This window comes from Alligator sinensis, unplaced genomic scaffold (genome assembly GCF_000455745.1).
Source record: "Alligator sinensis unplaced genomic scaffold, ASM45574v1 scaffold344_1, whole genome shotgun sequence".
NCBI lineage: Eukaryota > Metazoa > Chordata > Crocodylia > Alligatoridae > Alligator > Alligator sinensis.
The window spans coordinates 589049-601227 of record NW_005842427.1 but is presented as its reverse complement, the minus strand read 5'-3'; the positions used below and the strand labels follow the sequence as shown (position 1 = coordinate 601227).

Sequence of the window (12179 nt, the reverse complement as noted above, 5' to 3'; positions counted from 1 at the left end):
AAGAGCAGCAGTTTCAGGTCCAGCTGCAGGGGCTTTAGCCTCCTGCTTCCATTTGTCTTTCCTCATGCTGCTGCTGCTGCTTCCTTTTGCTTTTTCCCCCTGTGCTGTGTTGCTCTTGGTGTTCAGGAGCAGACATAAGTGGTGCTTTTCTTTCTTTAAGGAGGGTCCATGTCTCATGGCCTGTTTGTGCTGGTATCCAGATGGAATTGCTTTAGCTCAGATCACAGAGTCTCTGGGTACTGCTCACCCTCCATATCCTGGATGCAAGCTGGAATTTCTCATGGGACACTTCTGTTTTTGGTTTTGTACTGTTTTATTGTTGCCATTTGCTCAGTTCATTCTCAGATTTATTTTCAGCAAAAAGTGGTTGCTGCTATTGGTGGCATGGCATGCCCTTTCATCTTGGACTCTTAATCTGAGTCTTGTATGGATGAAGATCCAGTTTATTTATTTATGTATTTATTTATTTATTTATTTATTTTATTTGCCTTCTGGCTTGATCTACCTTTTTTTCTGTGAGGATATGGAGTGCTTCCAAGCCCCACACCAGACCCCAAGCATGAATTAATGAGTTTCTCTCTTGCCAAGTTGGTTGGTTTTTGTTTGGTTTGGGGAGGGGGTGTCCCCCCGTCCCCATCCCCCCCCAAGCAATGTTCCATTCCTTGGTGTTGTCTTTTTCTACTTCCATGTCTAAAGTAGCCCATTAAAGAATGCAGGGTATGTTTTTCTATTCTGTCAGTCTTGCTTGATGGACAACCCCTACTTTACCCAGGTATAGGATTGGTTGCTACTCTGAGGTTTACAGTTCAGGGTTATGCTGTTAGTACTATACTAACAATTAAGAACAGTATTTTTTTTTTTTTCTTTCTCTGACTTATTCCTTAAACTTGCCTGTGAACTCTAGACTGGTAGTTTGTGGCTCTTATGTGTGCCATTGATACCTACCTATACAGACAAATTTCAAGATTTGTTCCAAACAGGTGAAATGTACCTAAGAGACTTAGGAGCCCAAGCTCCAGACTTGGTTTTCTTATAGAGAGGGATTGCTTACTAGTTCAGAAACCTCAGCTGGAATTTTTCAAGGGAGCCAAAGGAGTTGGGTATGCAGCCACTATTGAACTTCAACTAGATTTTGGCACATAACTCCCATAGGCTCTTTAGAAAATTATATTCCTTACCTTGCCCTAGGGAGTTAGATGGACAAATTAGATCTGAGCGTCATCTCACAGCTGAAGTAAAGATCATTTTTATTATGGCCTTCTTTGACTTTGGTGTGTCTACATAAACTTCCTGAAACTTCAGTTAATGTCTCTTTACTTCCTGTCCAAGCCATGGTATAATACTCCAGTGAGCTGGACAGCTGTGTCCATCCCACACGTTGAGAAAGTTATTCCTTACATGTAGCTTGCAATGATTGGATCAAAAGGTATTACTTGTAAGGCAGAGTGTGAATCAAGCTAAATTTTTACTGTTGTTTGTGTTTATTTAAAAAAAGAAAATGGAAATGTAGCTGGAAAATGTTTCTTTCATCTTGTAAGCTTGCAAGGAGGTAGGTTTTTAAAGAGGTCATCACTGGGCAAGCATAGGTTCTAGCTCTGCTGAGTCCCTGTGTCTCTGGGCAGGTGCAGGGGCAGAAAAGCATGTTGGCACAGTTCTCAGAACAGGGAAAGGTGCTAACAGACATCTCTCCCTCTTACAGGTCTCATTCTGCCACCTCTGGATTCAGCTTCAGGGAGATCCTGGACTACCTCAACTCCTACCGGTAGGCAGGGTGAAATGATGGGTGACAAGAAGCACCATGTTGAGAACCATTTTGTTGTCTTGTCAATTTGCCATCATAGTTTGGTGCCCTTTCCCTGTGCTTTATGAATTTTTGGAATCCTCTCCTTCCTACAGTCTTTCGCACCAGCTACAGGAATATCGGCTATACCAACCTTGTGAATCTGGCCCAACCCTAAAGCACGAAAACCATTAAACAATTTGCATCTCTTGGCTTGTTTCCTGGAGCAAGGCATGCTTTGGAGACAAGCTTAGCTTTCGTACTGAAGGGATGTTTTGCATAGCTTGGCAGTACTGGTTGTCTAGAGAGCATTGCTGCACAGCTCTGCTGAGGGCTCGATTCCTCTTTCATCTTGGCTAGATGGAAGATGGGATCACGCCTGCTTGAAGGATGGATTCTCTCAGAACAGTGTGTGGGCAGGAGAGAGTGAAGGTGAGAAATCTAACAGCCTCCCTGTTTCTCTTCCGTTTCACAGGACCAGGGAGCTGACGCCAACACGGATTGCAGAGAACATTATTTCCTTGCTGGAGGATTGTGAAAAATCCAGCCCCCCGCTTCGAGCAATTGTGCAGTGGGACAAGCAGCAGATTCGGATGGTATGTCTGTGTGGGGTAGGAGCGGCCCTCTGCCCTCTCCGAAGCAGCAGTGTTATATCTTTTACCAGAGGAAGACTCTTGCTCTAACCTGCTGCTTGTCCAGCTAGAGATAAAACCTTTCTCCTTTCCTGCAGATGGCTGAGGCCTCTACCACTCGCTACAGAAATAAATGTCCTCTGTCTCTTCTGGATGGTATCCCAGTCTGTCTGAAAGAAGAGATTAAGGTGGTGAGTTCCCTTGGTAGCAAGGCTATGGGGGTTTTGAGAACTTGCTATGAACCCTTCACCTGAGGAATGCTGAGAAGCAGCTTGCTTCTAAAAGGCATAAAAAAACCGAGTTAAAAAATATGCCACAGGCCTATGGACCTTGCTGCTGCAGGGAGGTGTTGAGACAGATTTTTCAGATTGTGGGAGTGGGGAAGGCTAGGCATTCATGGAAATGAAGGTAGCATCGACAGTACAATGGTAGGCTAAAGAATAGGATAACATGGACTCTGGAAGATGAACACAAGAATGCCCTCCATATCTGGGACTTTTTAATGCCATGTATCCCCTAATGGGAGCAGTAGGTGGTTGGAGAGAGAAGTTCCTCCTCCTTTCCTGCCAAGCAAAGTTCAATAAATGTGTTGCCAAGGTTGGGGAGCAAGGGTTTTTCCTGAAGTTCTCAGCACTGGCCTAACTTGATGAACGCAACAAGGGAGGGGAGAAGTCAGGTGTCCAAGAAGAGTGGTCGTTCCTTATGGAGATGATCCTCCAAGCCCAAAGGGAGGTAATCCCAACACGGATCAAAGGGGACAAGAGGGTGCAAAAGCCCCCGTGGCTCACCAAAAGCATCCGGGAACGTCTCCTAGCTAAAAAGGAGGCGTACACCCAATGGAAGGGAGGGGCCATCACCAGGGAGAACTATACCTCGGTTGCTCGGGGCTGTAGGGGGGCGGCCAGGAAGGCCAAGGCGGAGATGGAACTGGGACTAGCGACCTGGATCAAGGACAACAAGAAGTCCTTTTTTAAATACATAGGGGTTAAGAAGAAGGTAATGGGTAATGTGGGGCCTCTGCAAGGCACACTAGGAAATCTGGTCATTGCTCCAGACGACAAAGCTAAGCTATTTAACAATTTCTTTGCCTCCGTTTTTCTGAGCAGGGACACTGTCTCTCACCCCATTCTCATTAAAAAAACTAGGGAACTGTGGCGTCGACACCTACAGAGTCAAATGGGTCACTGGTTGGCTGGAGGGCCGCACCCAGAGAGTGGTGGTGGATGGGCCTTATTCAACCTGGAGTAATGTGGGCAGTGTGGTTCCGCAGGGCTTGGTCCTCGGGTCCACACTGTTCAACATCTTCATCAGCGACTTGGATGATGGGATAAAAAGCACCCTGTTCAAATTCGCAGATGACACTAAGATGTGGGGGGATGTGGGCATGCTAGAAAGGAGGAATAGGCTGCAATCGGACCTAAACAGGTTACAGGGGTGGGCAGATAAGAACAGGATGGGTTTCAACACTGACAAGTGCAAGGTGCTGCACCTGTGGAGGAAGAACCAGCAGCAGACCTACAGGCTGGGGAACTCCCTTCTCGTCCGTGCAGAGGCAGAAAAGGATCTCGGAGTCATTATTGATGCCAAAATGAACGTGGGCCAACAGTGTGGGGACGCAGTCAGGAAGGCCAACTGCACCTTGTCATGCATCCACACATGCATCACGAGCAGGTCCAAGGAGGTGATCTTCCCCCTCTACGTGGCACTGGTCAGGCCTCAGTTGGAGTACTGCATCCAGTTCTGGGCACCGCACTTCAGGAGGGATGTGGACAACATGTAGAGGGTCCAGAGGAGGGCCACTCACATGATCAGGGGTCAGCAGGGCAGGCCCTACGAGGAGAGGCTATGGGACCTGAACCTGTTCAGCCTCCACAAGAGAAGGCTGAGGGGGATATAGTGGCCGTTTACAAACTAGTCAGAGGGGACCAGCAGGCATTGGGGGAGTCCCGTTCCCCTGAGCACCACCAGAAGTGACTACAAATGATGGTCACAAGCTGGCAGAGGGTAGATTCAGACTAGATATCAGGAGGCGCTACTTCACAGTCGGGGCGGCTAGGATCTGGAACCAACTTCCAAGAGAAGTGGTGCTGGCTCCTACCCTGGGGTATTTAAAAGGAGGCTGGATGAACACCTTGCCAGGATCGTTTGACCTCAATACTCTTTCCTACCACGGCAGGGAGTCGGACTTGATGATCTGCTCAGGTCCCTTTCAACTCTACCAGCTATGAAACTATGAAACATTGCTCCTGTTCAACTCCAAGGGATTTTTGAGTTCTTTACTGCTGTCCGGTGGGGGTGGGGTTCAGACTACTCCAGAGTATTTTGAATCGATTTCCCTGCCACCCCCCAACCCCCCAGCAGTTTTTCACCTCTGTCCTAGCATGAGTTACCCCTTACATTTGCCTCCTCTACTAGATGGCTTTGCTTTCTGGGGCACAGAATTTCAGATTTGCCCATGGAATCACAGGCATCCTGTCCTGCTTTGCCTGGTGTTTGGACTCCTTATCCTTGTTGTACTGCTACATAGCACCTCTGAAAACGTAATCTCTTATTTGGATGCCTAAATGCCAGCATAAGGACCTGTTTTCTCCACCCAGGAAGTGAACACAGAATTTATTGAATGATGAAATTTTTATTTATTTTTTTTTAAGCACCTTCCATCCTAGGCTTATCCAGAATTTGCACACGGTTGTCCACTTGCAAAGAATTAACACACCCCACCATGAGGTAGCTCCTGCAGGTAGCACTTGAAATCAAAAGGCTGATTCTTTCCCCAAGTTCTCAGATGGCAACTAACTGCCAGAGATGGCAAGAACAAGGAGGGCAGGACTCTGCATGCCCTGGAGCTGTGAGGGTAACAGTTGCTATGGTCAAACTTACCCAGCTATAACATGCCCGGGACAGATGAGACAAACCTGTTCTCTTGTGGGGGGAGGGGCGAAGGGGGAGGAAAAGTATGTGCATTTAAGGATGCCTAAGGCACCCCCTTCTCCCCAAGGTGCCTTATCATCATCGATCGGGAACGGCATATCTGGGGACAGAGCCTGAGACTGAGGATGCTACGCTGACCAGGAAGCTGCGGGAGGCTGGAGCTGTCATAATTGGGGTCTCAAACATGCACGAACTGGGGACTGGAACCACTGGCTGTAATCCCGGCAGGTGAGAGGTTTGGTCCCTCCTCCCCCTCTGAATTGTGATATTGGTGTGATAAACACCCCCCACACGCACACGCATGCACACAGAGTACAGGATGAGGGAAAGCTTCCTTAGGACTGTGGGGCAGAATGCCCAAAGGATGGGTGTAGAATGGGATATGTGCCTTAAAAAGCAACATGTGTCTCTTTGGGCAGGAGATGGGGAGAGACTGTTTCTGAGTTCTTTCTTGGTGGTTCCTCTGCCCTTCCTGAACAACTGCACTCTCTTGTATCTCCTTCAGGTTTCATGGCACCACTCGAAACCCATATAACCCCAACTACTTCACTGGTGGCAGCTCCAGTGGGTCAGCAGCTGCAGTAGCTGCAGGTGAGATGCCCTGGACCTGGCTTGGGTGGGAAGGGGCACTATAGAAGCCTCTGGGGCCGTTTTGGAAGGTCCCAGGGTCTGTCGGTGTCACTACTGGCTGGAGGCCTGCAAGATACCTGCAGGCATTTGGGGAACTGGGGAGAGCATGAAATGGCATAAATCCAGTAGGCGGGGACTCTGATCAGGGGGAAAAAGCCCACAAGAGTGAATGTCATGTGGTTTCCTTCCCCCCCACCCCCTCCTCCGAATTGAAGGTTGCTGGTTTAGCTCTACAAGGGAATTTGGAAGTGAATGGGAGCTCTATGTGTGTACCCTACATACTGTCTTTCCTGTTTAAACAAGGCAAGAAGGTAGTGTGGCATGGTCTGGTTACAGTTTCTTTTAACCTGTTCTCTGTAGGTCTTTGCCCTTTGTCTATCGGCAGTGATGGAGGTGGCTCTGTGAGGATTCCTGCTTCTTTTTGTGGCGTTGTGGGGCTGAAAGGTAACCTTGCTGCACACACACTCTCTTGTCAGACTGAGGAGTCCTGCATTTCCCCACAGGGGGAGGGCACTCCACAGTCCTCTTCCAAGCACCAAGCTGTTCCCCAGCCCCATAAGGACTTTGGGGGTGATGGTAATGACATGCTGCATGGACAGTGTTGATTGCAAAGAGTAGTTATTATCCTGCATCCATTACATTAGACTTTGCAGTGATTGGCAGGACACTTAGAGCTGGTGCCTGTGTTCTGATGCTCCCAAATCAAAATTAAAAAATAAGGGCTTGCAGCCAAGAAGGAAAGCATGTTGCAGAAGTGGAATCTCTGTGTGTGTCCAGGTGACACCTGATTCTGTACTCCAGCCCTTTGTGCCTTTCAGCCCCCACAGGGTCACTTCTTCTGGCTGAAGAAGTGGGGTAAGCAAGTGTCATTCTGTGGGCTGGAGGGCAGAAGGGAGAGATACCAGAGTATGAACCATGCTAGCCTTGGCCCCTGGGCCCAGAGGCATCTCTTAGGCATGAAGATAGAGATAAAGATTCTTGATGTTGTCTTTCTCCAGCAAGAGTGGCATTTACTCCCACTTTACCATGCTTCTTTCCCTGGGGAGGAGAAGATTTAAGGAGAGAGAGAGAAATGGATGAGAAAAATCAGATATTTGGCTTCTCCTATCTCAGTGGTGCCTTAATACAGAACTGTAGATAAATGTCTCCTGACTTGGGGATTCAGGAGACCTTTTGAATGAGAAGGTCACTGTATCCTCTCTTTTCAAGATGGGGCCCTGATTACTACCAGATCAGCAAACCTGAGGTAGCCCTAGACCCATTTCTTTAGGGACCTGGCTAGAACAGCCTGGCAGCTCTTCTCAAAGTCTGCAAAGCAGGAAGGTGACTTTATTGCCTTTAGTTCTGTAGTCACCTGTACCCACACTAAAATCCAGACATGCGAGCATTTCAGAGCTGGGATCCTGGTTCCTGCTGGAGAGGGGGCCAGGAACAGCAGGAACCTTTGTGCTGCAAAGGCCCTTAGGGATCCAGAGCTGGGTTAGTATCTTTTCTGGCAAGCATACTTGCCATCCCCTAAAGCAAAACTTAATGGAAGAGCAGAGCCCCACCTTGGGCCTAGAGGGAGGGACGGACCCCATGCTGCAGGGTTCTTCCATCTCTGGAATGCCCAGTTGGTTATCGGACCTGGGTTCTCCCTGAGCTGCACCAGAGGTCAAAGTGCTCCTCTTCCTCCCCTGCTGCTTGTGCTTTCTGGGAAGAGGCTGTGGGCCCAGGGGCTAAGGCTATGGGCCAGTCTGGCTGAATAAAGAAGCCAACAATCTGTACTGCCACTGGCTCCCACAACAGTAGAATGAGGGGACGTAGAGTGACGTGATTAGAGAGCAGATTTAAAACAAATGAAAGGATTTTTTTTTCTCGCACAACAAGTACTCAACTTGTGGGACTCATTGTCATAGGATATTGTGGAGGCTGATAATTTAAACAGGCTCAAAAGAGGATTGAACAAATTCATGGAGGAATGGACCCCTCAGTGACTGTTAAACACTGCAGTAAAGGTTGTGCCTCCTAGGTCTCAGAATGCTGGAAGCCATGAAGGAAGAGTAGTAGAGGACAGATCAGTCTGGACAGACCCTGCATAAGTACTCTTCCTCTTAACACCTGCTCTCTGTCACTGAGAGACACAGGAGATGGGGAATAGATGGACCAGTGGCCTGACTCCGAATCATAGATGTTATGCCCATCTCTGACTCATACATGTTGCCTCTAATTGGGGTCTCTACCTTGTCTTTGAAGGTACATTTGGATGTTTCAGTGCTTACGGTTCCCATCCACTGTCCTACTCCACGGTCAGCCTCGGTAAGAAGGTTTTCACTGCGCTGCTGCAACTTGGTTGGGCATGCGTGTGTCGGGCCTGGAGTGATTGGTGGGGGGGGGGACAGCAGACACCTGCATAAGAGGGAGCATGCTGACAAGAATGTGTGTGGTGGAGAAGAGTGAGGATGGAATCCCCCCACATCCCCACAGGTTCATAACATTTGGATTTCCTTTGGATAGGCCCTATTTGTGCGTCAGTGACAGATGCAGCCATTGCATACAGCATCTTAGCGGCACCAGACCCCCTGTACCCCTATGGTGAGTGAACTGCGCCCTCTCTCCTGGATGCCCTAGGTGCGGTCTCTCATTGTGAGAACTTTGGTGCCTGACAAAGGGTTCCTTTATCCCTTGCAGGATTGAACCAGCCGAAACCATCCCTGTCAGATGTACTCACCCCTGACCTGAAGGGCTTAAAGCTGGGAGTGGACTGGACTTTCTTTAAGGTGCCTGTTGTTACCTTTTCTCCTTCTGTGCTGTACTGCAGTGTGTGTTTGAAGCACCTTCAAATCAAACTTCTCCCCTTTGCCTGGCAGCCAGGGATTAACTGACTGCAAAGGGATTTCCCTTTGCTTCCCTGAGTGCTTTGGCATGTCAGAAAACATTCAGTCCAGTTCAAAGAAATATTTTTCCCCAGAAAGTGACTTGTCTGAATCTGCCCCCACCCTTCCCAGTTTTCTGAGGGGTTTGGGTGATGGCACAAGGAAGCAATGTGCATTAGTGGATGGCAGTGCTTCCACTTGAAATCTTTTTTGAGTGGTTCACTCCACAGGAAACTGTTGATATTTCCACCTTCTTTGGTCTCCATATGAGACCAAACCAAATGCTAAAGTACTGGGATTTCCCTGCTGCATGGAAATACCATTTTTTCAGTACTTGTTTTCCTGAAGCTTGTTTAGGCTGCATGGTCTCTGGGTTCAGGCTTGCTATCCCATGGTTCTACTAGCCTCCCTCCCTGCTAAGACAGCAGCTTCTGGCCATTGTAGGATTGGAGCTGATGCCCAAAGAGAGCCTGGGGTGATGCAGGTTGGATCTGCTGCCCCCGACTCCGATGCAAGGAGAAAGGGAATGTGTGGCCTAAGATCTAGTGTGCAGGGCAGTAGGGTGGCAAGTGCTGAGCTCAGCTCTGGGGGAAGAGGAGAGGTGATGACTGATCGGGTCCTTCTGTTTAATGTCTTTTCAGGCTTGCGATGCAGAGATCTTGGCAGTCTGCCAGAAAGGTAAGGCACAAGAATTTCTTACCTTTATTTTTACTAATCCATTTGGGAGAGCTTCTCCCTCCAAGTTCCCTCTAAGCCTCTGGGTCAAAGGCTGGGAGGTTTTACAAGAGGAAGAATGTGAGGGCAGCTGACTAACTCCTAACTGTTTTGTTTTATGTGAATGTCTCCTATGAGGTCTTGTAGCTCACATTTGACTAATTTTGGTTAGGAAGGCCCCTTGTCATGGGCCCTGAATAACCCTGGGCTTATTTTGAGTCAATAGCATCAGCAGGTCCAGGCTTTTTCAGGTCAAATAGGAAGCTTGCCCTCTACCCCAGCTGAACCCAGTGCTATGGGTTTGTTTCTTTGCCCTGTTGTAACTCAGCCTATGATCAGTACTATTTACCTGCTGCTTTCTATTTTAAAAGGTCTCTGTTTCTCTTTTGCCATAGCCTACCACTAAATGCTTCACTGTGGCCAGTGGAGTTGGTTCCTGCTGCAGCTACCTTACTGCTTGGGGCTTTGGGTAAAACCAAACAGAGGGTGTCTTTGTCTTGTCTATCCCCACTTAGTTTAAAAGATGTTATGAGTACTTGGATGGGACACCCCATATATATGTGGGTTCTACCAGTTGCTTCCATGCTCCATATTCTAACTGCTTGGCTCCATCTCCTCTGGAGGTGCTTGATGCTGTCCTAGGTGTATTTGATCCTCTGTTCCCAACTCTTCTATTTTTTACACATAGATATACATACAGGGTGTTTATAAAGTCCTTGTGCAACTTTAATAACTCTGAATATACACATGATAGAAGCAAACTAAACAGCAATTGAAAGCATAATTAATTAAGTTTTAACACGATACAGCTCAAATTTCTAGGCTTCAATATAACCACCATTTTTCACAATACATCGTTCAATCTGATTTTGTTCCAACTCGTAGAAAACATTTTCCAGTTGCTGCTGAGTGATTTCATGAATTGCATTTGTGATCTTTACCCTATGCGTAGCTTAGACTATGCTAAATAACTTAATGAATTGTGCTTAGTGAATTAAGCACCTTGATCCAGTCCTACTGATAGCATCCTCCCTGGAGCATGGTGGGGTCTGATCTGGTGGGGCAAGTGTTGCTGCAGATAGGCTGGGAAGTGTTATCATTATCCCTTCTTTGCTGACTGGATAACCAAGGTGGAAGCAACTCTCTCAAAGAGTAGCCAGGCATGAGAAGAGTCAAGAGCACACCCAAAAGCTCCAGGGATGGAGGGATTATGTAGACAAGCTCTGTGGTGGTTTGTTTCTTTCTTTGCTTTCTCTCTCCTAGCTAGAGGTGGCCAGGAGCATTACTGCACCTTGCACTGGATAACTAGGCATGCCAGTAGCAGGCATGTGGGAGCCCCGGTCTTTCACAAGATTTGAAATCCTAAGCCCTCTCTTGGCAGTGGGCTTCAGCACAAGTAATGCAGCATCTTGTGTTTTGCTTGATTGCCAGCTGTGGAGCATCTGCAGGCCCTGGGTGCCACGGTGGTGGAAGTGTCCCTGCTGGAGATGGAGGAGGTGCGGGTGGCACATCTGATCTGTATTCTCAGCGAGATGAGGGACTTCCTGCAGCCTGACTTCAACCACCACTTCCAGGACATGGTAAGGGCTTGCCCCCTGGATTGGCAGCACCCATCCTGCTTATTCTAGGCTGTTTGTCAGCCACTATTACCTGTGAAAGGGCAGACTCGCTATGTGGGAAACCCGAGTCCTTCCTCACTTCCTTGTGGTGTGTGGCAACCAATGTACTAAAAATGGTCATGGGAAGGTAGGATGAAAGGGCCATCAAGTCCAGTGCCCTGCTGCTGCAAGTGGCTGCACCTTAGAATCCCCTCCACATACCTGTCCATTCACATTAAGGTGTGCAGCCCCTGCTGCCTCCTCACATGCCCCTGGGGAAGGCTGGTCCAGAATGCAGCATCTTGATCTGTGGTTCCTGACAAGATGGCTCTGTCTCAGGAGCATGTGAAAGCTCCTGCCTTGTTCTTTACCCTGTGCAGATATGAGAACCCAGTTTGTGTGCAAAGCACTGACCTAATGCTATTGTATTTCAGAACCTGGAGACACGGGCCAACCTTGCCTTGGCTTCCAAATTCACTGCTCTGGATTACATTAAGGTGGGGAGCAGGCTGTGGAGGAGGCCTAGTGGGAGGCTTCTCCCAGCTTGGTGGTGAGAGGAGGGGGATGCATAGGTGGCGGAAGGTGGGGGCTAATGGGGTTTAGCCAGCCCCCCGCCCCCCCCCAAAACGGGGTAGGGCTGTAAGGCAGCCTGGCCAAGGGCTTCCAGCAGCTTCAGCAGGGGTGGGGAGGGAGTGGGGCCAGGGGAGGGGTAGGCGCTCCACAGCCAGGGTGGGCGCAGGACTGAACTGCGAGCGGCTTGTCCATGGGACGTGGCTCCTGCTGCTACATGCATGCTGGGAGGTATGGGGGCATGCACCCCCAGATGTGTGCAGGGCAGGCTGCTGTTGGGGGCTGGGCCGCGCTCGGGGCAGGTGGCAGCGGTGCTGGGAGAGGGCTATGGGTGCGGGGACTGCTGCAGCATTTAGTGGTGGTTGTGGTTGCTGCTGCTGATGACTCGGCATAGGTGTTCTGGGGGCTCTATCCCTTCCAGCCCGGTGGCGCAGCCGACACTGGCCCTCTTCCAACTCCTGGCTCCAGG

General features: G+C 49.0%; 1 protein-coding gene across 1 annotated transcript in view; it reads left to right on the top strand.

Annotated features, from left to right (window-relative positions):
- Nucleotides 1–12179, top strand: part of LOC102373585 (fatty acid amide hydrolase-like) — a 27968-nt gene that overhangs the window by 10346 nt on the left and 5443 nt on the right. Inside the window, exons 5-16 of the mRNA XM_006030173.2 lie at nt 1700–1762; nt 2256–2376; nt 2511–2603; nt 5411–5571; nt 5849–5934; nt 6334–6417; nt 8209–8271; nt 8470–8547; nt 8644–8732; nt 9470–9506; nt 10974–11122; nt 11575–11637. Of these exons, the coding sequence (XP_006030235.1) occupies nt 1700–1762; nt 2256–2376; nt 2511–2603; nt 5411–5571; nt 5849–5934; nt 6334–6417; nt 8209–8271; nt 8470–8547; nt 8644–8732; nt 9470–9506; nt 10974–11122; nt 11575–11637 (1087 nt within the window). The remainder of the gene's footprint in view (nt 1–1699; nt 1763–2255; nt 2377–2510; nt 2604–5410; nt 5572–5848; nt 5935–6333; nt 6418–8208; nt 8272–8469; nt 8548–8643; nt 8733–9469; nt 9507–10973; nt 11123–11574; nt 11638–12179) is intronic.